The 22,489-nt window shown below is 40.0% G+C and overlaps 1 protein-coding gene across 3 annotated transcripts in view; it reads left to right on the top strand.

The window, feature by feature from the left end:
* Positions 1-22,489, top strand: part of jakmip2 (janus kinase and microtubule interacting protein 2) — a 97,840-nt gene that overhangs the window by 39,124 nt on the left and 36,227 nt on the right. For 2 of the 3 annotated variants that reach the window (XM_069897812.1, XM_069897813.1), the window contains exons 7-11: positions 1,425-1,481; positions 2,657-2,776; positions 17,634-17,762; positions 18,854-18,937; positions 21,130-21,192. In XM_069897812.1, coding sequence (XP_069753913.1) covers positions 1,425-1,481; positions 2,657-2,776; positions 17,634-17,762; positions 18,854-18,937; positions 21,130-21,192 — 453 coding nt within the window. The remainder of the gene's footprint in view (positions 1-1,424; positions 1,482-2,656; positions 2,777-17,633; positions 17,763-18,853; positions 18,938-21,129; positions 21,193-22,489) is intronic. The other variant, XM_069897814.1, reaches the window with a different exon arrangement.

Raw genomic sequence — 22,489 nt, 5'->3', positions numbered from 1 at the left:
ATTCAATCAATTTTAGTCAGGGGCCGATAGCTACAATTATTGGTGCCTTATTGCTGCAGCCATTTAACACAGACTTGAACATTCACCTTTGTCATGGAAATTATCCCAATCCTGAAATACTGACAGAAGGCTCTTTCAGGTGGCCAGAATACCCTGATGTAAAGCCACATATTCTTCCCCTATGCGGCTCTTGGAGTAACCACCTGAAAGAGCAGGAGGTGCCTCCAAGGAGCACTTTCCAACCCTCCTCTGGGAGGGATAATCGCTGGAGCACTGAAGTCCCCCTAGGCATCTGAATGCAGCTGCCTGAAAGCAACTGCTAAGGGGCGGGCTGATGACACTGTAGTGGTGTTGTCAGCCCGAGAAGCTTGGTGCAAATTTGGAAACACAGTGTGCAAGCAGAGTATCTCATTCTGAACACTGAGAAAGGCTGAAACGATCATCAGTATTTCTCTTGCCTGCTCCGGGTCTGCCATAGTCCTGTGTTCCTCTGCTTCTCCTTTGTCGTGCTTCAAATGATGTCATGCCAGTGGGCAGGAGTACAGCCACAGTAGGCAGGAGCCGGAGTGCGTTCCGAGACGCCTCCCATCCAGCTGTCCTTTTCAGGTGGACAGTGCAGCGCTTTCAGGGCTGTCATCTGAACAATGATTCTAAAGCTCTGCATCCACTTCTGCAAGTGCATTCTTGGTGGAGAACATACCTGAAAGCGGCTAGAGGGAAGGACCACAGACATGAAATGGGTGGAATTTCCAGCAAAGAGTTCCAGCTGTTAAAAAAGGAAGTAATAACAGGGCCCATGCTGGCAAAACATATTATCATTTGGCCAAATTTTAACTTTGAGTAAGAGAGGATTCTATTCTGTTTTGAAAGAAACATTTGCGTTTTCAATACATTGAACTAAACCATTGAATAAACTACATTTTTTGCTCTATTCATTGGGTATTGTGCAAAAATGCTACATATCATTGCAAAAAGAAGAAAGAACCTGTAGGAATCAATAGTGTGGAGTAATTAGGGAGAATACTAAAAGCACACACATTTCAAACGCCTCTCAAAATCCATCCAAGTGGAACATTCTACGGAAATTAATTTGGTTTGCACCTTCAGACACACTCAGTGCAGAGCTGGCGAGGTCCCCTAGCAGTCATAAATGCAGAGCTATGCAATATTATGAAGACACAAATGCAAGTGTTAGCCTGTTAGTCCTTTTGTCCTTTATTGAAGGACTTTTTCTTTCAATAGAGCAATAAATTATTTCTACAATTTAATGCATGCAAATGAATTGTTTAAACAGGGCATATTCCTTTCAAATAAAACTCTCTGCCTCTCATTTTTGTTAATCCTTTGATGCATTATTTCCAAGAAGCCGCTATTTGTTCTGTGGGGTCCACTTTCAGTTTTGTTTGATCATCTTGTCTTTATAGGACCGTGAACGACTTCTTCGCCGCAAGAGGCACAAGCGAAATACAAAACATATCAAGGTAAATCGTATTGGTTGGCTCTGTGAGGGATGGCTTTTAACCTCTTTATTCCAAAATTTCCTTGCAAAGTTTGTTACTGTGATGATGTAATGTATCACAGAAAATGTACTAAACTTCATTCTCCATGTATTCATTCACCAAATTGAATTATTAGAGGGTGGAAGTAAAAAAAAACTGGAGATGCTGGAAACCCAAAATAAAGCCAGAATGTGCTGGAATCAGCAGAAACCGTGGAAAGAGATATAAAATTAATGATTCAGATCCAATGCTCCTCTGACAAAAAAGTCTTTGACCTGAAATGTAATTTTGCTTCTCTTTGGTATTCAGACTGAGGAATGTTAACTAAAAATATCAGCAATAATGTTTCTCATGATCACATATTTCTATGTACTATTAATAAAGTCTATTAATATCTGACTGTACATATATAATCAGATGAAAGAGCACTTTTTCCAGACCATGGTGCATGCACATAGCGTGCGCACGTATCTGCTGTATTTTTTTTTACCTTTACTTACATCAACTCCCACACGACCATCTTAGCCTCTGCTTGCTGAAACCTTGCTAGCTTCAAAGTCCCATTCCTAACCTGAGCCACTCACACATCGGCTGCTCCACATTGCCCACTCAGCTGGTGTTCCCCTCTATTTATTGGCTGGACCTAATTGGAGAGATCCAAAAGAGCACTTACTGATTCCACTGCCTATTTAACTGCTTGGATCCTACTCGCTCCACCCCTCTCTCATAGCTGGTTCCCATTGTCCCTTGTCGAGATCCAAAAAAATGTCATCCATTCATCCATATAAGCAATTTTATAATTGTAAGGTACCTATTCTATTCATTAAATGCTGTCTGACTTACAGAGAGCTTCGAACATTTCTCTGTTCCACATTCTGATTTCCAGCATTCACAGTATCTTTTTGATTTCCTTTTGATTTGCAAAGTATGAGCAAAGTTTCAAATGCCTGTAAAGTTCAAATGCCTGTAAAGTGTGCAGTGTTAAGGTCATTCAAGTGTGTCGATGAAGTGTAATAATTTCAGCCATATCCATGGGAGGAAAAAACCTAATCATAACCAGACATAAACTATGTCACTTACTTTTTAATCTTGTATTTGCATCCATTTTGAGAAATAGATATTTATCACTTTTTTCATCTCAATACATCTCCTTACAGAGACACGTCGTAGAAACCTGTTTCGGTTTTGATGAAGAATCAATGGATTCGGAAACATCTTCATTGGCCTCTTACAGAACAGACAGGACACCAGCAACACCAGAAGATGATCTGAATGAAGTGAGTAGATGACTAGATTCAACTGATATTTTGTTTGGACATGTAATGAAGGTGGCAAGAGTTTACTGCAATGCAAAAGATTGTGACGTTTATAGTCACAAACCAAAATACCACGTTCTCTGCTTGTCCAGGATTTCTCCAAGTTGTTAAATCATATCTTATCAGGTACAACCATTGGTTATTCTGATGAGCTGCACGGTCTGAGAAATTACATGCTGATATTTTGGAAAGACTGACAATGGGAAGAATTCTGTCAGTGCGACAGGGAGCATCTGTTTTGGGTGTGTGGATTACATTTACGGCAAATTGCTGGATTGTGAAAGATGGTCTTTCCTTTCCTGGTGATTCGGGGGGAAAAAAAAGTCATGATGTACTCTGTACTGGTTAAAAACCCTGTAACAAATATAGCAAAGCAATGCACAAATGTGCTGGAGAAAGTCAGCAGGTCACACATTGTCCATAGGAAGCAAATCCCTGAGTCTTTCATCAAGGTATGAGCAAAATGCAGACAGGCACCTGAAGGGAAGAAGGAGCAGGGAAAGCAGCACAGGCTAACAGCCAAGAGATCATAGATGGATATGGTGGCAGGGCAGAAGAGAAAACAGCTTCGAAGATGTAGAGGGAGGGGGTAGCTATCTGAATGGTGAGGGAAGTGAGTGGAGAGCTAGAGGAAAGGAGGCAGAGGGATAGAAACAAAGAGATACAAGGAAGGGCCAAATAGAATGTTAATCCGATCTGGAGGGAGAGTCCCTGGATGGATTGTTAGATGTTGTTCCTCCAATTTACGGGTTGCCTCAGTTTGGCAGTGCACGAGGCCATGGACAGATATGTCAGCATGGGAATGGGGTGTGGAATTGAAGTGGTTAGCCTCTGGGAGGTCCCCGTTATTGCAACAAACAGAACAAAGGAGCTCAATGAAACCATCTCCCAGTCTGCATGCATACATAACAAGATTATTTTTGTTTATGTATAATATTCTAAATAAAAGTGGTGAATACCCATTTTTATTGGGGCAGCACGGTTAACATAGTGGTTAGTGCAACTCTATTACTGCGTCAGCGATCGAGACTTGGGTTTGAATCCCGCACCATCTATAAAGATGTTGGTACGTTCTCCCCATGTCCACGTGGGTTTTCTCCGGGAGCTCCATTTTCTCCTTTTCTCCCACCATTCAAAATTTACTGGGGGGTTGTGGGTTAATTGGGTGGCATGGGCTTGTGGGCTGAAATGGACTGTTACCATGCTGTATGTGTAAACTTTAGCTGGAAAGCTTTGAGAAGTATGGCACTCGCTCTCTAAAGGCTGAAAAACACCACTACTTTCTGCCCTGGAGAAGATGGGAGGGGGAAGCCACCTTGAATCATTCCATTTGCGTATCACATTTTGTTTCAGCTGAGGAGTACAACTGGCTTTCATGGCCAGTTCAGGGAAAGATTACTGATCACTTTAATGCCCAGTTCACGTCATGCAGGCTAAATGGGGAAAGAGTGTACATTACTTAGTATAACACAGGAGGTTATTGGGTCTCTGCCAGGTACCAACATAGCAATCCCATCAGCCCCATTCTTATTTCCACATGGCTCGAGTATAGGACTTGGCACCAGAAGTAGGCCATTTGGCCCTTCAAGTCTGTTCCATCGTTTAAATCATGGCTGATGTATTTTTCCTCAAAATCCCATTCTCCTGCTTTTTCCCTATAATGTCCTTACTAATCGAAAATCTATCAACCTCAGCTTTAAATGACATGTCCTCCACAGCCAACTGTGGCAACAAATTATGCATATTCTCTGACTGAATAAATTTCCCTTCAAGGGATGTACAGTATTTTTATTCTGAGGCTGTGGCTTTTTGTCCTAGATTTACCCAGCATTGGATACATCTTCTCCACATTCATTCCATCAAGTCCTTTCGATACTCTAAATTCCAGTGAGTACAGACCCACAGCCATCAAACATTTCTCATATGTTAACCCTCTCATCCATGGGATCATTCTCGTAAACCTCCACTGGATTGTGTCCAATACCAGCTGATCCATCCTGAGATATTGGACCCAAAACTGCTAACAATATTCCAAATGTGGTCTGACCAATGCCTTGTAAAGCCTCAGCCTTTCTCTTCTACCTTTACATTCTCATCCTCTTGAAATGACTGCCAGCATTGCATTTGCCTTCATTAGTACTGACTCAACCTGGAAATCCACATTTGTTCTCCTGTCCCCTTGGTTCTCCACTTTCTGAATTCTCTTCCCATTTAGAAAATTGTCTACTTCTTTATTCCTTCTACCAAAGTGCTATGAAAATGCATATCCCTTAGATATATTCCATCTCCCACTTCTTTGCCCATTTTTCCAACCTGTCCAGGACTCTCTGCAGACTCAGTACTGCCTATAACTTCACCTACCTTTGTGTTATCAACAAAGTTGGTCACAAAGCCATCAATGCAGTCATTCAAATCATTTACATACAACATGAACACCAACCCTTACAGAACATCACTAGTCACCAGCAGTCAGCCAAAAAGGGACCTAATTATTCCCATTATTTGCCTTCTGCCAGTCAGCCAATCTTTTATCCATGCTCACTCTTTTCCCTTGGATGCCTATCTTACTAAGCAGCCCTATATGTGATACCTTGTCACAAGCCTTCTGAAAATGCAAGTCACCAATATCCATGACTCTCCTTTGTCTGTCCTGCTCATTACTACTTCCCCAAAGAATTTCAAATAATTTGCCAGACAAGATCTCGGCTGTAGGAAAGCATGCAGATTTTGGCCATTTAAAAAAAATCTTGTACCTTGAAGTACTCCAAAACCTCATCCGTAATAATGGACCCTAGAATCTTTCCTGCCATTGAAATCAGGCTAACTGCCTATCATTTCTTATCTTGTGCTTTTTGCAATTTTCCAGCCCTCTGGAATGATTCCTGACTTGTTATTCCTGAAAGATAACTACTAAAGCATTCACAATCTCTTGAGCTACCTCTTCAGAACCCTGGGTTGGAGTCAATCTGGTCCAGGTGACATCCACCTTCAGCTTCTCAAGCACCTACTCCTTTTTTAATAGTGGCTGCACTCACTTCTACCCCCTGATTCTCTCGAATATCTGGCACGTCACTGCTGTCTTTCACGGTGAAGACTGAAGCAAAATACCCAATTCAGTTCACCCATAGTTTCTTTGTATGCCGAGTCATTCCCACTCCATAGAGCCACTAACAACATTTTTAATTACTTTGTCACACACCAATGCAATGGGGTTATTTCATTGAATTAATTGTATTCACCAGCACATTCTTGAGTTGTAGAAGGAAACCTGGTGCTGTTTGGAAAGTCCACATGAAACACTGGGGCAATGTGCAAATCCTACACAGATTATGCAAGAGGTGCCATTCAAATCTAGATTCCTGATGTGGAGAGGCAATAGCATTAATTTCTGTCGCAAGAAGCAGTTAGCACAAAGCTAAAACAGCACCGGTGACCTGGGTATGAATCCGGCACTTGTCTAAGGAGCTTGCAGATTTTCCCCATGACCTGCATGGATAATTCTTAGGTGCTCTGGTTACCTCCCATCCTCCAAAAAATATGGGGTTGTTGGATAATTGGGTGTAATTGGGCAGCATGGCACAAAATTGGCTTCTACCTTGTTGTACATAAATAAAATTAAAGAAGACAAGGAGAAGTCTTCTGAAAAATGGAATCCAGGAGCTTGAAGTTACAAACCCTCTCCACCTCTGTAATGTCCCATAACTTCCCCTTCTTCAAGTCCACAATAAAATATCAGAAGGTTTGGATCTGGAACTCAGGTTGCCAATGGATTGATTGGGAGTGTGTTCTTTTGCTTCTCTTTCCCTTGGGCGGCACTGTTGGGATAGTGGATGGTGCAACACCTTTACAGCACCAGCGATCGGGACCGAGGTTTGAATCCCGCGGTGTCTATAAGGAGTTTATTTGTTCTCCCCATGTCTGTGTGGGTTTTCCATGGGGGCTCCGGTTTCTGGGGGGTGTAGGTTAATGTGGTGTAAATTTGGTGGTATGGAATCATGCCAAAATGGCCTGTTACTGTGCTGTATGCCTAAATTTACAATAAAATAAAAAATTGTTACTGGGGGCGTTGGCATTGCTCATGGTGACACTTAGTTTGCCTTTACAGCAAGCATAAGTTTTTTTTTAACCTTTATTTAAAATTTTATGACATGAATAAAATAAAAATTACATTTAAAGAAATAATAAAAAAATAAGATAATAAAAATTAGAATACTACATCATTAAACTACACAAATTAACCCCCCCAATAATTATAACACAACATTAATCATCTAATTTAAAATTAGTCCAACCCTCCCCCCAAAATAAAGAGTGAAGAATTAATTAACAATGTTGTAAATAAAATAGAAAAAACCACACTTACAAAAAAAAGGATAAAACTTAACAACAAAAACAATTACTAACAACAACAAAAAATATCAATACTAAAATAATGCTAAAATAATGTATAATCAAACATAATACATGTATTTAACAAATGAAATCCACTTTAAAACTAAGTCCAAATATTAAAATCATATATCAACCACATATCTGTTATACAAAAAATCATAATTAATAATACATAAATACAGAATTTCCATTAATACCAAGTTTCCTTTATAATTCATCGAGAGAACAAAAACATCCCTTAGAAAAACAATCAGATAAACTTTTTTATTCCCTTCCCCTCCCCTTATATAAAAAAAAGAAAAAAAAGAAAAAAGTTCAAACTCTTATAAAATTCTCCATATTCTTCATTTATAACATCTTCAAAATTCTCTATCGAAATTAACTTAATTTTATTAAACTCTTCTCCTTCAATGTATTTGTACTTAATTTTCTTCTTTTTCTTCTTATCACCTTTCCCCTCATCTTCCTCTTCATCTAATTCAACATCCTCAATTTTTGACTTATTATCTTCTGTGACATCATCCTCTTAAAAAAGAAAGAAAAAAGAGAAAAAAAAACCCAAAAAAGAGAAAAAAAATGGAGAGAAAAAAACCTCCTAATTCCCTCTCAATTACAATCAGAAAACAAAAAGAGTTAAAAAAAATTATTTATTTAAAAAAAAATAAAGAAAAACCTTCACTTCTTAACCCAAAAATTAAAAAGAAAAAAAAACAGGTCGGAGGTAAACTATCATCATTATTTAAACTATTTAAACTCTTCTCAAAAAAAAAGATAAAAGATTTATTTTTTTAAATCAACGTTACCACTTCAGTCACCATTGCTTCCATTTCTTTTAAAAAACTGGATCCCACCTTACATCTCTACTCTCTTTGGAGACCTTGAAGGACTACATCGTTCCTGAAACTGCATGATTGGTAGAGATTGAGCAAAGTCCATAACCTCTTTAGGATTGTCAAAGAACTTTGGCTAATTTCCATCCTAAAAAATCTTCAGTACCGCAGAATACCTGAATGTTGCCTTATGTCTTTTTTTCCACAACCGTTCTTTCACAGAATTAAATTTGTGTCGTTGAAACATAATTTCTTGACTCAAATCTTGATAGAAGAAAACAGGATTATTCTGAACCATCAAAGGAGATGCATTTTGCTGGGCATTTCTAATAGCCATACGTAAAATTGTCTCTCTGTCACAATAGTTTAAACAACGGATCAAAACAGATCTTGGATTCTGTCCTGAAAAAGATTTTCTTCTTAAAACTCTATAAGCACGTTCCAGTATTAAACCTTCAGGGAATTTATCAAGTCCTAACACTCGTGGAATCCATTCAGTAAAAAATTTTCTTGGATCTGGTCCTTCTACGCCTTCTGGCAAACCAACAATCTTCACGTAGTTCCGTCTAGATTGATTCTCCAAATAATCAACCTTCTTTGCTAAATTTTTATTTTGGATCTGCAATGTTTCAATTATTCTATTTTCATCTTGCAGTTGCTCCTGTGCATCGACTAAACCTTGATCACACATTTCAAATCTTTCAATGGTTTCAAGCTTAAAAGCTCCATTAATGACTTCTGCCATCGCATTAAACTTGGAAATAAACAGGTTCACAAAATTAGCTAAGTGACTCGATACAGAATATATCTTATCTTCAAGATCCTTAACAGACATTTCAACAGAAGTAGATTCAGGCATAATGGGGTCTTGCTGTTCCTTAGAGACCACGGGATCTTCTGTCCTTTCCCTTAATTTAGTATCTTTTCTAGCAGTTTGACTTCGTATAAAAATCCCTCTCAAAGTCCCCCCCCCCCCCAGCAATGCCAGGAGACTGAAGATCAGGGTTATCTTTAAGCCAAATCTCTTTAATCATTTTCACTGAATCGATGTCTGGAAAAACCGTTGTAATTGAAGATGCATTTTGCAGCGCCACCACTGTAGCAGTCGAATGACAGCTCTTTAACTCTCCAGCTGGTGGCGCCCCAGCTGATTCAACTGTCAAAGCCTCAGCAACAACACCTGCAGTGGCCACCGTGCGAAACACTGGCACCCGTCCAGCCCCTTGTTCTGAAAGCTGTTGAGTGCGACCTTCAGAGAGCCTCACCGGCTTAAAACGGAGCTTCAATGCCGAACTCTGCACGTCCTCCTCTGGATCCATTCTACGCTGAGTCCTGGCTTCTTGAAAACAAGTAGGCTCAGACAATTTCGGAAAATGTAGTTTTTTAACAGTCTGTTGATATTTTCTTTTACTTTTTTTTTGCATATAAACCATTAGGCACTAATCCAACACCTCTTATTATTTATAAACTTTTAAAAGAACTTTAACGGGCACTTAAAGACAAAACAATAAATCAGAGTCAGGAGAGGTCTGGAAGGCACGTCTGTTCCCTACGCCATCTTGCCACGCCCCCCCACAGCAAGCATAATTTGAAGTATATCATGTATATTACATTTTTTTTGTATTATTCCATAACATTAAAATGAACCTTTGAAGCTCCTTGGTCTTGCTGGCATTCAGAGCAAATTCATTGTTCTGGCACCACCCTATCATATTCTCAATCTCCATTCTGCAACATCTTTTCCTGTTATTCAGCCAAAAAATGGTGGTGTCTTCAGCGAATTTGTAGTTCCAGTCGGAGTCGAACCTGACTACACAATCATGAGTGTGCAGGAGTGGTTTTCAAACTTTTTCTTTCCACTCACATACCACCTTAGGTAATCCCTATGCCATAGGAGCTCTGTGATTAATAAGGGATTGCTTAAGGTGGTATGTGAGTAGAAAGAAAAAGTTTGAAAACCGCTGTTTTAATTGTACCTAATTGGCTCATTATAACCATATAACCATATACAGCACAGATCAGGCCAATTTGGCCCTACTAGTCCATGCCAGAACAAATCCCCACCCTCCTAGTCCCACTGACCAGCACCTGGTCCATACCCCTCCAATCCACTCCCCTCCATGTAATTATGTGCACAGTTTCATAACTCCAAAGGAAATGGGCCAATGACAATTTTTCTCAAGCCAAATATTTCAGTAACATTTGGGTCTAGAGCAGAGATTCTCAACCTTCCTTTCCCACTCACATCCCACCTTAAGCAATCCCTTACTAATCACAGAGCACCGATGGCATAGGGATAACTTAAAGTGGAATGTGAGTTGAAAGAAAAAGGTTGAAAACCATTGATGTACTGGAAGAGAGCAGGGACAGTCTTGTGGTGCCCTTGTGTAGATGGTCAGCGAGGAGGTGATATTGCCAATACACATTGATTGGACTCTGCCAGTGAGGAAGTTGAGGATCAAGTACCAGATCCTTTTGTTTGAGTATGCATTTTGTTATTGTGTTGGTGTTGAACCCCGAGTTGCAGTCAATGAACAACTGGCTAACATCCGTGGTGTTGTGATCCAGAAGACTAACGCAGCGATACCACATCTGCTGGGTACCTGTTGTGGTGATACCAAATTGCAATGGGTCCAGGTTCTTCCAGGGATATTTTGATTGTGAATGGAGATCAACTTCTGTTTCAAATCCATGTCCTTTAAAACCAAATCATACAGCATAATTCAGAACTAAATGGGCATGGAAGCATATTGATAAAACAACTGCCACAGCAATCCAGAGGGCCTGATTGATCATGCAGACATATGAATTGAGATCTTCCAGGGAAGCTGCTGTGATTTCTAATTTCAATTGCATGTTCTGCAGTGAAATGCGATATTAGTTACAGTAGGCATGAAAATACTGTAGCTGTAAAAACTCGATTGGATTAGCTGATTTTCTTTCAGAAAGGAAATCTTCCATGCTTATGCAGTTTGGCACAGATTAAATCCCAGCTGCCAGCAAGACACCAAGTCCAAGGGCAACTGAAGTGAATGTTAACCTATCCTGTGACACTTGAATGCGGAAAATGGATCTGCAAATATCTTCAATCTTTGTGGCGACTCTCAGCACGAGTCAAGCCACGTTATAAATTATGAAGCAGTCTTGTTTATATCGAGGACGGAGGTAATATATGTAATCATTTTGAGTTATGCAGCAAGACTAATGGATCACCATCACGAATTGGCCCATTTTCTTTCACTTTTCTGCCCCACATTTGTCAGCTATAAATCAAAGCTTTGTACATTTATGGCTTCCATACTGCAGTAGTTATATTACTGAACCAGTAATCCAGAAAACAAGAAGTTGATTCTACCATCACATTTTCAGAATATCAGATGGAATTAACTGTTTGTAGTAAATGTGACTGCCGTTAAAACCCAGCAGGTTCTTTTTTTAGACTTACTGACACGGTAACAGGCCATTTCTGTCCATGAGTCCGTGCCACCTAATTTACACCCAATTAATCTACACCTCCAGTATGTTTCGAACAGTGCTAGGAAACCAGAGCCCCCGGGGAAAACCCAAACAGAGTTGGGGAGAATGTACCAACTCCTTACAGACAGCGTGGGATTCGAACCCCTGTCCCGATTGCTGGCACTGTAACAGCGTTGCACTAGCAGCTATGCCCACTATGCTCTCCGCATTAATCTCTATTAATCTTTGAAGAGGGAAGGCTAAATGATTATCCTAGCCCAGTCTGACTGAAGCATGACTTCTGACCCACCACAATACTAGATTTATCCTTCTGGAATGTTCTAGCAAGCTAATCAGCTGTTTGGAATAGGTATGAGAATGAGGGTAAGTAGCATGCAAGAGGAAACTTGCTAAACATCTCTAGTAAAATTATCTACCATCCTAATACCAAACCAATCCATCTAACTGTGTGGTTATGCTTAGAGAGTTTTCCATTTGATGCACAGAGATCATACAGAGCTTTTTCAAAACACCAGAGTCTCTGGGATTGTTCACAAAACAAGGATGATTTTTGAGGATGATCCTGTCTAAGTTGGGGACTGAAAATTTATGAAACATGTTTATTATTCTTAATAAGATAAATAATCAGGAAGTATGACTGTCTCAGAGCAAGGAAGAATTGGGGACGAACACATACATCTCTCTACATTCTTCCCAGTGACTGTACTCTGAGTTATGCCCAGGACCACTAAACTCCGTACTCTCATCCATTAATTCCCGTTGTGTACTTTATTTAATTCTGGAGAAGGCTGCAAACAGTGCAGCCTGTGGTATCGGACTGAATAAGTAAGCACAGCTTCGTGATTTCCATGTTAATGCTTGGTGAAATTGCTGCCAGTTTCATGAAGTGGTCAGTGCCAATAATTTTTCTGACAACTACTACAAAAACTGAGCCTTTGATTCAGTTCCTTTATGGTTTTTGATTTTACCTTCTTAAAAAAAACACTTCATATTTACTGAGCAAAGTCACTTAAGCCTTACTGTTGAAATTTCCATCTTCCATTATCACCAACACTCCCTATTGCTGCCAACCATTGGTTCTGTGCTTGACTTCACTTGATGAGGTGAGGTAATGTCATTGACCCGAGGCTTCATCTCACCTGCAGCATATTTGACACGATCAATTTGCTTTCTGATTGCTCATGTTCTATAGATTACTGACTGCCACTATGTTTATCCTGTTCTGGATCAGGGATAAACCATTTAGCTGCTCTACCTTATTTTCTTTTCTTACAGTAAGATGACAAATATTTTGCGTTCAGTATTTTCTACCAGATACTGTAAAACAATTGATGAATGGGTAATTTCAGATCGAAACAGAATAATTGGCCAAGCATCAAAATTTCTTCCATTTTGTCTCTGGATCAATGCTTCCTAACCCCATTTCAACGAGGTAATTACTGGATTATTCCTGCTAGCCTGAGACCAGGGTTTTCAAACATTTTCTTTCCCCTCACATACCATCCCTCTGCCATAGGTGCTCTGTGATTAGTAAGGTTTTGTTAAGGTGGGATGTGGGTGGAAATGAAAAGTTTGAAAACCACTGTTTTAATCGCACCTAATTGGACTCGTTATGTGCACGTTTTCATAACTCCAAAGGAAATGGGCCAATGACAATTTTTCTCAAGCCAAATATTTCAGTAACAATTGGGTCTAGAGCAGTGGTTCTCAACCTTCCCTTCCCACTCACATACCACCTTAAGCAATCCCTTGCTAATCACAGAGCACCGATGGCATAAGGATGACTTAAAGGATGTGAGTGGTTAGAGAAAGTTTGAAAATCACTGCCTTAGACTTTAATAAGCAACAGAAACCCATCGTAACAGTTCATCTTAATACAGGTATTTTGAAAGTTGTTATCACCTCATAACTTTTGCAATTCTGGGAATAATCACCTTAACCTCTTATTGAACTTTACCCAGTGCAATTGCCTTGAGGTCAAGATAACTTTCCGTAAGTGTTGGGAACTGATTATTAGTGCTCCAGAAGCAGTCAACAAGGCTTTGTTTTGCTAATGAATCATTTTGTCCCATTTTGTATTCTCATCCTCTATGTGTACAAGCCAGTATTTTGACAGCCTTGCTGATTACTTGCTGCACCAGTTCATAACTTTTTAATTAGTTCCTTGCACTTCACCATTTGTAAGTCACTTTACAGCTTTAAATTGGATGGCTTCATAGTTGTACACATTGAAATCAGTCAAGATGTAAGTTAGTTAATGGCAAAAAAATGCGCATTAATCCTGGTAATGATGACCAGAAAGTCCATTGGGTTGTCATTAAAAACTGATATCTGTCACAGACGTCCTTCAGGGAAGGAAATCTGCTCTCCTTGCCTTATCTGACCTGCATGTGATTCCAGACCCGCACATGTGACAGAATAGAAAACGACTGAATTCAAGAGAAATCAGGGATTTCGGATGGTTTTGCTAACAATGTCCAGAGGAATAAATGCTTAATGTTAAGTGCAGTTTGCATTCTATCAGCTTCTCCTTGTCTTCACCATGACTTGGATTCAAGATTCCTTTATTGTCATGTATTAATGCACAAAAAGTAGAAATACACAAAATTCATCAACATTTGCCAGCCATAAAGACACACAAATAGGTGCCACCAGCATTACCCGGTGCCCCCAAACAATAAGAGAATGAAAAGCATAAGAGAGCTTCTTCAGAGACTCCGAATTTGCCTCTAGTTCTCCTCCAACATCTGCAGCCGGTCGGCCTCCTGTCCAATCCAATGGCAAACCCAAGCTCCCAGACCTGTACTTTCAATACGATCCCACAATACAGTCTCCAGCCTGGTTTAAGTCTTCATCCACTGAGCTGGTAACTTTAGAACTGATGTCCTGAAAAATGATACAAGTAAAACTGCCAGAAATCTTTTCATTTAATTATAACTGATTACCTTTTGAACCTGAAATAATGAGTCTACACAATTGGGAGCTTTATCGGTTCAAGGGAACCTGACACCTGCAAATAGACCGCAGGATGCAGTCGTGGAGTCTAAATAGCTCATCTTGACAGATAATTTGCTCATAGTGTTTAATCTTTAAATAAATCAAAAGCTCAGAAATTTATTTTGTCACGTAATAATCCATTAAAAATGCAATATACATTATATACTTCAGCTTTTGAGGCAAACGAAGAGTTAACATTAGCAATGCCTGGAGCCCCTAACAACAGGAGAAAGAGAATCAAAAGAAAGTTCATTCAGAGTCACTGAGAGTCCATGGATTTGCCTCCTGTTCTCCACTAGCCTCTGGAACCACACAGACTCAGTTCAATCATCAGTAGGCCCAAGCCCCCGATCCAAACCTCTGACATGATCAGGAGGCCTTCTGCACCCAAGGCCGTACGGGAGCCATTCTTGCCCTCAGCACTCTCTTGAATCTTAGTTAGTTCCCACGAGCAGTCTCAAACAGCCCACAGCCTTTGTGAGTCCTTCGACCGCAAGATCTCAACAGCCTGTGTGGATCCTTCAGCCGGTGAGCTCTTCCTTGGTTCGCTACCAGGGTAATCTCCTGTGCTTCTCCTTCTTAATAGGGGTGGGGGGGGGGAAATGTGGTGTTCTCTCCATTTATGCTGACCTGCGCTCATCCAGCTGGAATCAGCAATCCTCAGGATATCCTATCCAGCTCAGGTACTGCTTTATAGACCCTGAGGTTGGAGGATTTAATCGGCTCCTTTATCAGGCTGTTTAAAGCCTGTACTGGAGCCCTCATTATAGAACCGGGCAGTAGGACCCTGTGGAGTAGTGCTGTGTTTCTGCTCCCTGCTCTCCCTGGTCCGCACCAGTGGCGGCGTCACCATGACAGCAGCTCCGGCAGCGTCGCCATTTTTGTTTGTTCCCCACACATAAGCAAAGTGCTTGGTTAGCCTGATACTGACCAGTGCACAATAAATTAACTGATCTCTGGCCTGATATGAATCAAGATTCATGTACCTGCAGACTGATTTATGAAGTGCATGTTGAGCATTTTGTATTTTCCCAGCAGACTTCACGAGGCACAGAATCCTTTCAAGAAAAATGACTTCTAAAGTAACGTTTGCTGGAAATCTTCACTCAGGTCATAAATTGTTTCCCTTTGCCTTCAGTTGAGGAATATGTGGATAGAAGCAGACCAGGCATGAAACAAGAACAAAATATGCTGGAAGTAAGCAGCAGGTCAGCATTGCCAATGGAAAGAGAACAAGGAGCAGTGTTTCAGGCCATTGGCCTTTTATGAGAACTGTAACATTTCAAGAACATTGACCAGAAACGTGAACACTCTTTTTCTCTCTGCAGATGACATCTGATCAATTGAGTAATTGCGACATTTTGTTTTTAATTTAATTTCAGGTTTACAGCATCTTTTGATGCTTATCTGACTTGATTTGACCACACCTGCATTTCATATAACTTATTTCCTTTCTCACTTGTGGGGAATATTAAATTTACATAATTTCTTCATATGGCTTACCCCTTGGAGATGAACTGCACTGATCTATCCATTCACCAAGATAAATGCATCCTTTGAAGGGTGAATTGTGCATAATTGGATGTGGGCAGACCAATGCTCAAAGAGTTGTGTCTTAGTTTCTATGGTTTCAGTATCTCTCTCTGAGATTGTGGGAACTGGAAATACCAAACAAAAGGCTGTTTTATTAAACAAATACTTCCTGCATCAACACTACATTTTCTGTGGAACTTTCTCAACAAAGATGGACTGGTGCAGCACATAATGTGGTGGAGGAGCGAGATGACTCAGCAGCAACATCCATAGAAGGCAATGAAAGGAAAAACCCAACGCTGGAGAAACTCAGCAAGTCACACAGTATACACTTTAGCAAAGATAAAGATACATAACCAACATTTTGGGCTTCAGCCCTTCAATCCCAAAACATTGATTATGTATCTTTGCTATATAACTTATACTGTGTGACCTGCTGAGTTTCTCCAGCATTGTGTTTTTACTTCAATCAAGGTCCCTGTAGACTTTTGTGTTTGACTCATAGAAGATAATGGATAGCCAATTTTTCAGGCCGAATCCCTTCTGGCTCATTGCAGGTTAAAGAACGCAAAGAGAAATTGGGGAAGAGTGATCACATCATTGGGTACTTGATTTTTGTAAAGTTGTAAAAACAAAGATACAACTGACATCTTACACTCGTGCACTCAAGTCCAGATATAAAAAAAAACAGCCTTGTTCTCTTTGATTACCATGTTCATAATGTTTTAACATTTGTATTACAAGAATGCTTCCTGGACAGGGTAGCATACCTTATGAGAATAGGTTGTGTGAACTTGGTCTTTTCTCCTTGGACCAATGGAAGGTGAGGGTTGACCAAACATTATTGAATGATGAGAGGCATTGATCATGTGAATGGGCAGAGGTCATTGAATTTGCTAACATGAGGGGACATAGTTTTAAGGTGCTTGGGAGTAAGTACAGGGGGAATGAAAGAGAATGGTGGGTGTATGGACTGCACTGCTGGCAATGACAGTGGAGGCAGGAACAATATGATCTTTCAAGAGACTATTGTATAAGTATATGGGACTGAGAAAGATGGAGGGTAATCCAGTTGGGAAATTCGAGGCAGTTGTTTAAGTAGGTTATTAGGTCGGCTTTCCACTGTGGACCAAAGTGCCTGTACTGTGTTCTATGTTGATGATACCCATATGGTCACAGTGAGATTGTGCAAAATCCACACTCGCGCCACCAAAAGTCAGGATTGAACCCAGATCAGTTGGAGCTGAGACGTAGCAGGTGAACAAGCCTAACCATTACAGTCATCTCTGTACAATCCCTTATTCACATTCCTTTTCACTCCTTATCTTAAAAGGCTTTCTTAAGCTCAGGTTGATGTCACATTGTAGGCCAAGGGGCATGGACTGTTTGGTAATGTCCTATACAACTACACTGTTCTGCTCTGATCCAATCTGCAGGCCTCTGCTTGATGCACAAATGATTTGGAAACCTTCTACCAATTGTACAAAGGAAGCATTAAGGCTCTTCCAACACTACCTCCTGTTAGCAGTAGAAGCAATGATTTCAGGGCATTATATTACGAGACTAATTCATGTTTTATTCACCATAAGAGTCTGGCAGCTGAAGAATCTGAGCTTCGTTTCCGACAGTTAACGAGGGAGTATCAAGCACTCCAAAGGGCTTATGCATTACTTCAGGAGCAGACAGGAGGGATCCTGGATGCCGAACGGGAAGCAAAGGTAAGTTTTCAATAATTTGCTCAAGTAATAAGCTGTTTAAAATGGTGAGTTGGGAATACAGCTGTTTGGAAATGCACATTTGTTATTAAACACTGGCTTTCAGCTCAGCATATTAATTTTAACTCATCAGATTTTGCTTTGAAAGTTGGAGTAATTGGAGGATAAATCGCACTCCAGCTTTGACACAGCTCAGAAGTGCACCTGTGTTGATGGTCCTCTTCGCAGACCTCATGGGACAGTTAGCTTGGAAATATGTCGCATTTGTGATGTGGGTCAGAGCTGAATGAGTTACAGCCTTGGTCTAGACATGATGTACCTGACATGGAAACTTCCTCTGATAAGTTAGTCAGTTGACTGGGACCTTGCATTGAAATTGAGGGTTACCCTTGCTCACAACTTGGATGAATGGGTCAATGGGATGAAGGAACACTGTGCCTGGAGGCTGGTGTATGCCTTGGGATACTTTGCACTGTGTTGTAGCTGTTACACATTGTTATAATAAACTTTAAAAAAATCATTGAAAAGCCCAGGGCAATATTTGAAATAAGGCTGGGAGATTTAGAGTAATTCTTTCAGCCAGCATCATCAAAAGTAAACTCGAGTTAAAATAATATCTAGAAATGGATTTTGCTGTAGATTTTTTTTAAAATTGAAGCCTTGCTTATCTGTAGTGTGGGAATGACTGATCTAGAGAAGAGTTCATTGGATAAGAAGTGTTTTGCTGGGCAGTAGGATAAAGCAGTAAATATTTATTTTTGTAGATCTATCTGCGTGTTAACATAATGATGTATTCTGTTCCAAGACATCTCTTGCAGTGTTACTTTTAAATTTAAAAGTTGCATGAACTTTAATTATTTCTACTAATGTGTTTAATTTGTAATGTATTTTTTTAATGCACAATCTCAAATTTCAAATAAGCGAGCTATTGAGGTAAAACTTGAAATTACTGTGGTACAAATTTTTGAATTATATACACATTTTTTGATACATAGTTACACATTTTTTGAAAATGGATTCCAGTCAGTTATTATGTACTCTATGCTGATGAATGTTACACTCAGCTTTAATTATATTTTTCCAAATTTTATTAGGCTCACGAACAATTACAAACAGAAGTTCTCAGGTATAAAGCTAAAATTGATGACCTCGAAAAAGCCTTGGCTCAGAAAGGGCAGGTAAGAGTCCAAGCATCATATATAAACAGAGAACACACAGTCTGATATTTCTGACTGATGCTGATCAGAATTCCAAATCAGAATTTATTGTCATGAGCAGATCACAATGTGGCATGATGTCATTATGTGGAAGCCTCACAGGGCAAACATTCATATAAGCCACCTTACAAAAAAATTTAAATAAAAATAGTGTGTGAAAAGTCATAGAAAGGCAGTGTCTTTGGTTCATTGATCATTCAGGAATCTGATGGCAGTGGGGAAGAAGCTGTCCTTGTTCCGCTGAAAGCTTGTCTTCGAGGTCCTGAACTTTTTTCCCGGTGGTAGCAGAATGAAGAGGGCATGGCCTGGGTAGTGGAGGACCATGAGGATAGAGGCTGCTTTCTTAAGACACCACCTCTTGTAGATGTCTTTGACGGAGTGAAGTCTGCTGCCCGTGATGTCGCAGACTGAGTTAACAACCCTCTGGAGTTTTTTCTTGTCCTTAGCTTGCATTGGCACTAGACATTGATGCAACCAACCATGATGATCTCTACAGTACACCTGTAGAGATCACCATAGGTCTGGACTCTTGGTTCAGTGCAATTGCTCCTACAATTTATACTGGGGGGGGGGGGGGATAATTAAGTGTAGCATTCATGCATAAATTGTTGTCTGGTTGTATTTGTAAATCTTTGTCAGGAGATGGTGACATAAATCATTATCCCTGGTGTGAACTGAGAAAATTGCACACAACACATTCTTCCGGGCCTCTAAAAGGCTCCATTGTTTCTTAACTGAGCAGTTTTGATGTGAACTATCTTACCTTACCTTTTCACATGTGGAAGAACAGCAAGATCAGTAGAATGATTAGGGTGTTGAACACACTAATGGCCCACCTTCGAGCTTTGACAGAAATTTTTTTTTCCCCTTGCTCTAAATGATCCCATGATATGACATAGAATATCCTAAAGACATTGGTGTGCATTACATTTTGCATGTTCACAGAACCAAGCAGTAATATTCTCTATGACCATGTGTAATGGATAGAGACAGTTTGATCAACGGGCACCAATTCACACAGTGTATCATGGCTTGGACTGTGCCACAGGCTAGGTTATCTCAGAGAATTCATTGGTGTTGGTTAGCTGCCCAGATCCCTGCCTGGTCTGTAATCATTAAGCATAAATTTCAGATGACTTGGCACTATGAATCTAGGCTGGCAGCCACTTGGGTCTGTGACAAGGAACCCATTGACGGCTTCTGCCAGATGCTAGTCTTCCTGCCATAGAGCTTCCACTCGTGTCCACTTATAGCAGCCTTAATCTCAAAGGGTGTGTGTTGAGGCCACATATGCAGATGGTGAGGAAAAGGCCCTTGAGCAGAGGCAGGTTTGTGCTGCTTGACCATGGCCCTGTGCTTTCTAATAGGAGGAGGGGAAGTGTGGATCAGACTGAGAGCCATAGGGAAGAGTTCTTGTGCACTGTTGAAGTGAGCTTGGCAGCTCAGTTTGTTGTGTGCCAACCGGCTTCACATTTCACCCCATCGAGTATGAGCTGGCGAGGCCGGAAGACCCAAATATTGATGCATCTGCCCCTTTGCGCAAAAGGCTGTTACCTATCTTGTCCTTGAGGACTACTGTTGGGAATCCTGTCAATGAGATAGAGTTAAATAATCTAACCACCCTGCTTAATGCAGTTTCCCTGGTTGCTAACAGTCACCTGTTTCAATTGTGCATGAAATGCAATTCTTGATGCCAATGCCATGAGAAATTGTGTTGCATTTAACTTCAGTTAAAATCAGCTGCTTTAATTTACAAATACTACTGTATATTAAAGCTATGGGCAGCTGCCCTGAAGAGAGCCTGCCAGCTTCCATTGGATCTCATTCCATAAAAAAGACAATTAATTCAGCAGGTATCATGGATAATTATTTTTGGTAAACCACGTTTGTTTGGTTTTATTTTTACTTGATTCCAGAGATTTCAGCTACCATTGGAATAATTGTTATAATTTTTATGTGATTGGATCTATGCACCAGGTTAACAGATTTGCTTCATGTATCATAACCATTACTGTGAGGGTATTAAATGATGCTCTCACAAACCTTTCAAAGCAATGTTGTGAACCCCAATTTTCGTAAATGACCTTGTCCTAGATTTATTAAAATGAAGGTCTACTGCCCTCATGCCTTTCTAACTTTTTATTTGAATACAGGATTCAAAATGGGTTGAAGAAAAACAACTATTTATAAAAAGAAATCAGGAACTTCTGGATAAGGTATTTCTGAAACTCATGGTGAGAATTGTTTCTGGATGTCTGTTTTAAAATTCTTCCATATCACTTTTTAAGCTTTGGTGAGTTGGACTGTTAGCTTAATCACAAATTTTCTGTAGTCTCCAGCTTGACATTTGATCAAAGCAGTTAGGATGGAGGTTCAATGTAGTGAAACACAAAAGTCTGCAAACATTCCTCATTTCTGTAAGAACACAGAAATGATGAATGAACTCAGCAGGTCTAGCAAGCCCAGTGGAGGTAAAGATATATAACTGATGTGTCAGATCTGATCTTTTCTCTTTTCAAAGTGCCTATGTGTAGATTGTATCACATTGAACCTTAGAACTAATTCGGTACTTCTAGTCTGTTCCAACCATTATTCCACTAGTCCAATTGACCTTCTCTCATTCCATAATCTTCCAGACTTGTATCTATCTAATTTATGCTCAAAACACAAGATCAAGCCCACATTCACCACATCAGATGGCAACTCATTCCATATTCCCACCACTCTCTGAGTAAAGACCTTTCCCCTAGTGTTCCCCCAAACCTTTCCTCTTTCAGCTTAAAACTGTGTCCTCTCATATTTATCTCCCCCAATCTAAGTGGAAAAAGCCTTTTCACATCCACTCTGTCTATACCTCTCATAATATTGTAAACCTCTATCAAATATTCCCTCATTTTTATACACTGCAAGGAATAAAGCCCTAACCTGTTTAATATTTCCCTGTAACTCAACTCCTGAAGACTTGGAAACATCCTAATAAATTTTCTCTGCACTCTTTCAATCTTATTGATATTCTTCCTGTAGTTTGGTGACAAAACTGCACACAATATTCCAAATTTGGCCTCACTAATATCTTAAACAACTTCAACATAACATCCCAACTCCTATATTCAATACTTTGATTTATAAAGACTAAGATACCAAAATCTTTCTTCACAACCCTGTCCACCTGCACACCACCTTCAGGGAACAATGTTTCCCAATTCCCAGATCTCTCTGCTCCTCTGCACTCCTCAGTGCCCTACTATTTACTGTATATGTTCTACCTTGGTTTATACTTCCAAATTGCATCACCTCAAACTTGTCTCCATTAAACTCCATCTGTTATATTTTTGGCCCATTCTTCCAGTTGGTCTGCAAGCTTAGAAAATCTTCCTCGCTGTCCACAACGCCTCTTATTTTTGTGTCATCAGCAAATTTGCTGATCCAATTTACCACATCATCATCCAGATCATTGAACAACATGGATCCCTGAAGCACACCATTAGTCACAGGCCTCCAGTCTGAGAAGCA

Source organism: Narcine bancroftii, chromosome 9, assembly GCF_036971445.1.
Source record: "Narcine bancroftii isolate sNarBan1 chromosome 9, sNarBan1.hap1, whole genome shotgun sequence".
In the NCBI taxonomy this organism is placed as follows: domain Eukaryota; kingdom Metazoa; phylum Chordata; class Chondrichthyes; order Torpediniformes; family Narcinidae; genus Narcine; species Narcine bancroftii.
Note: the sequence above shows the minus strand (reverse complement) of the source record. Positions and strands in the feature narration are given on the sequence as shown.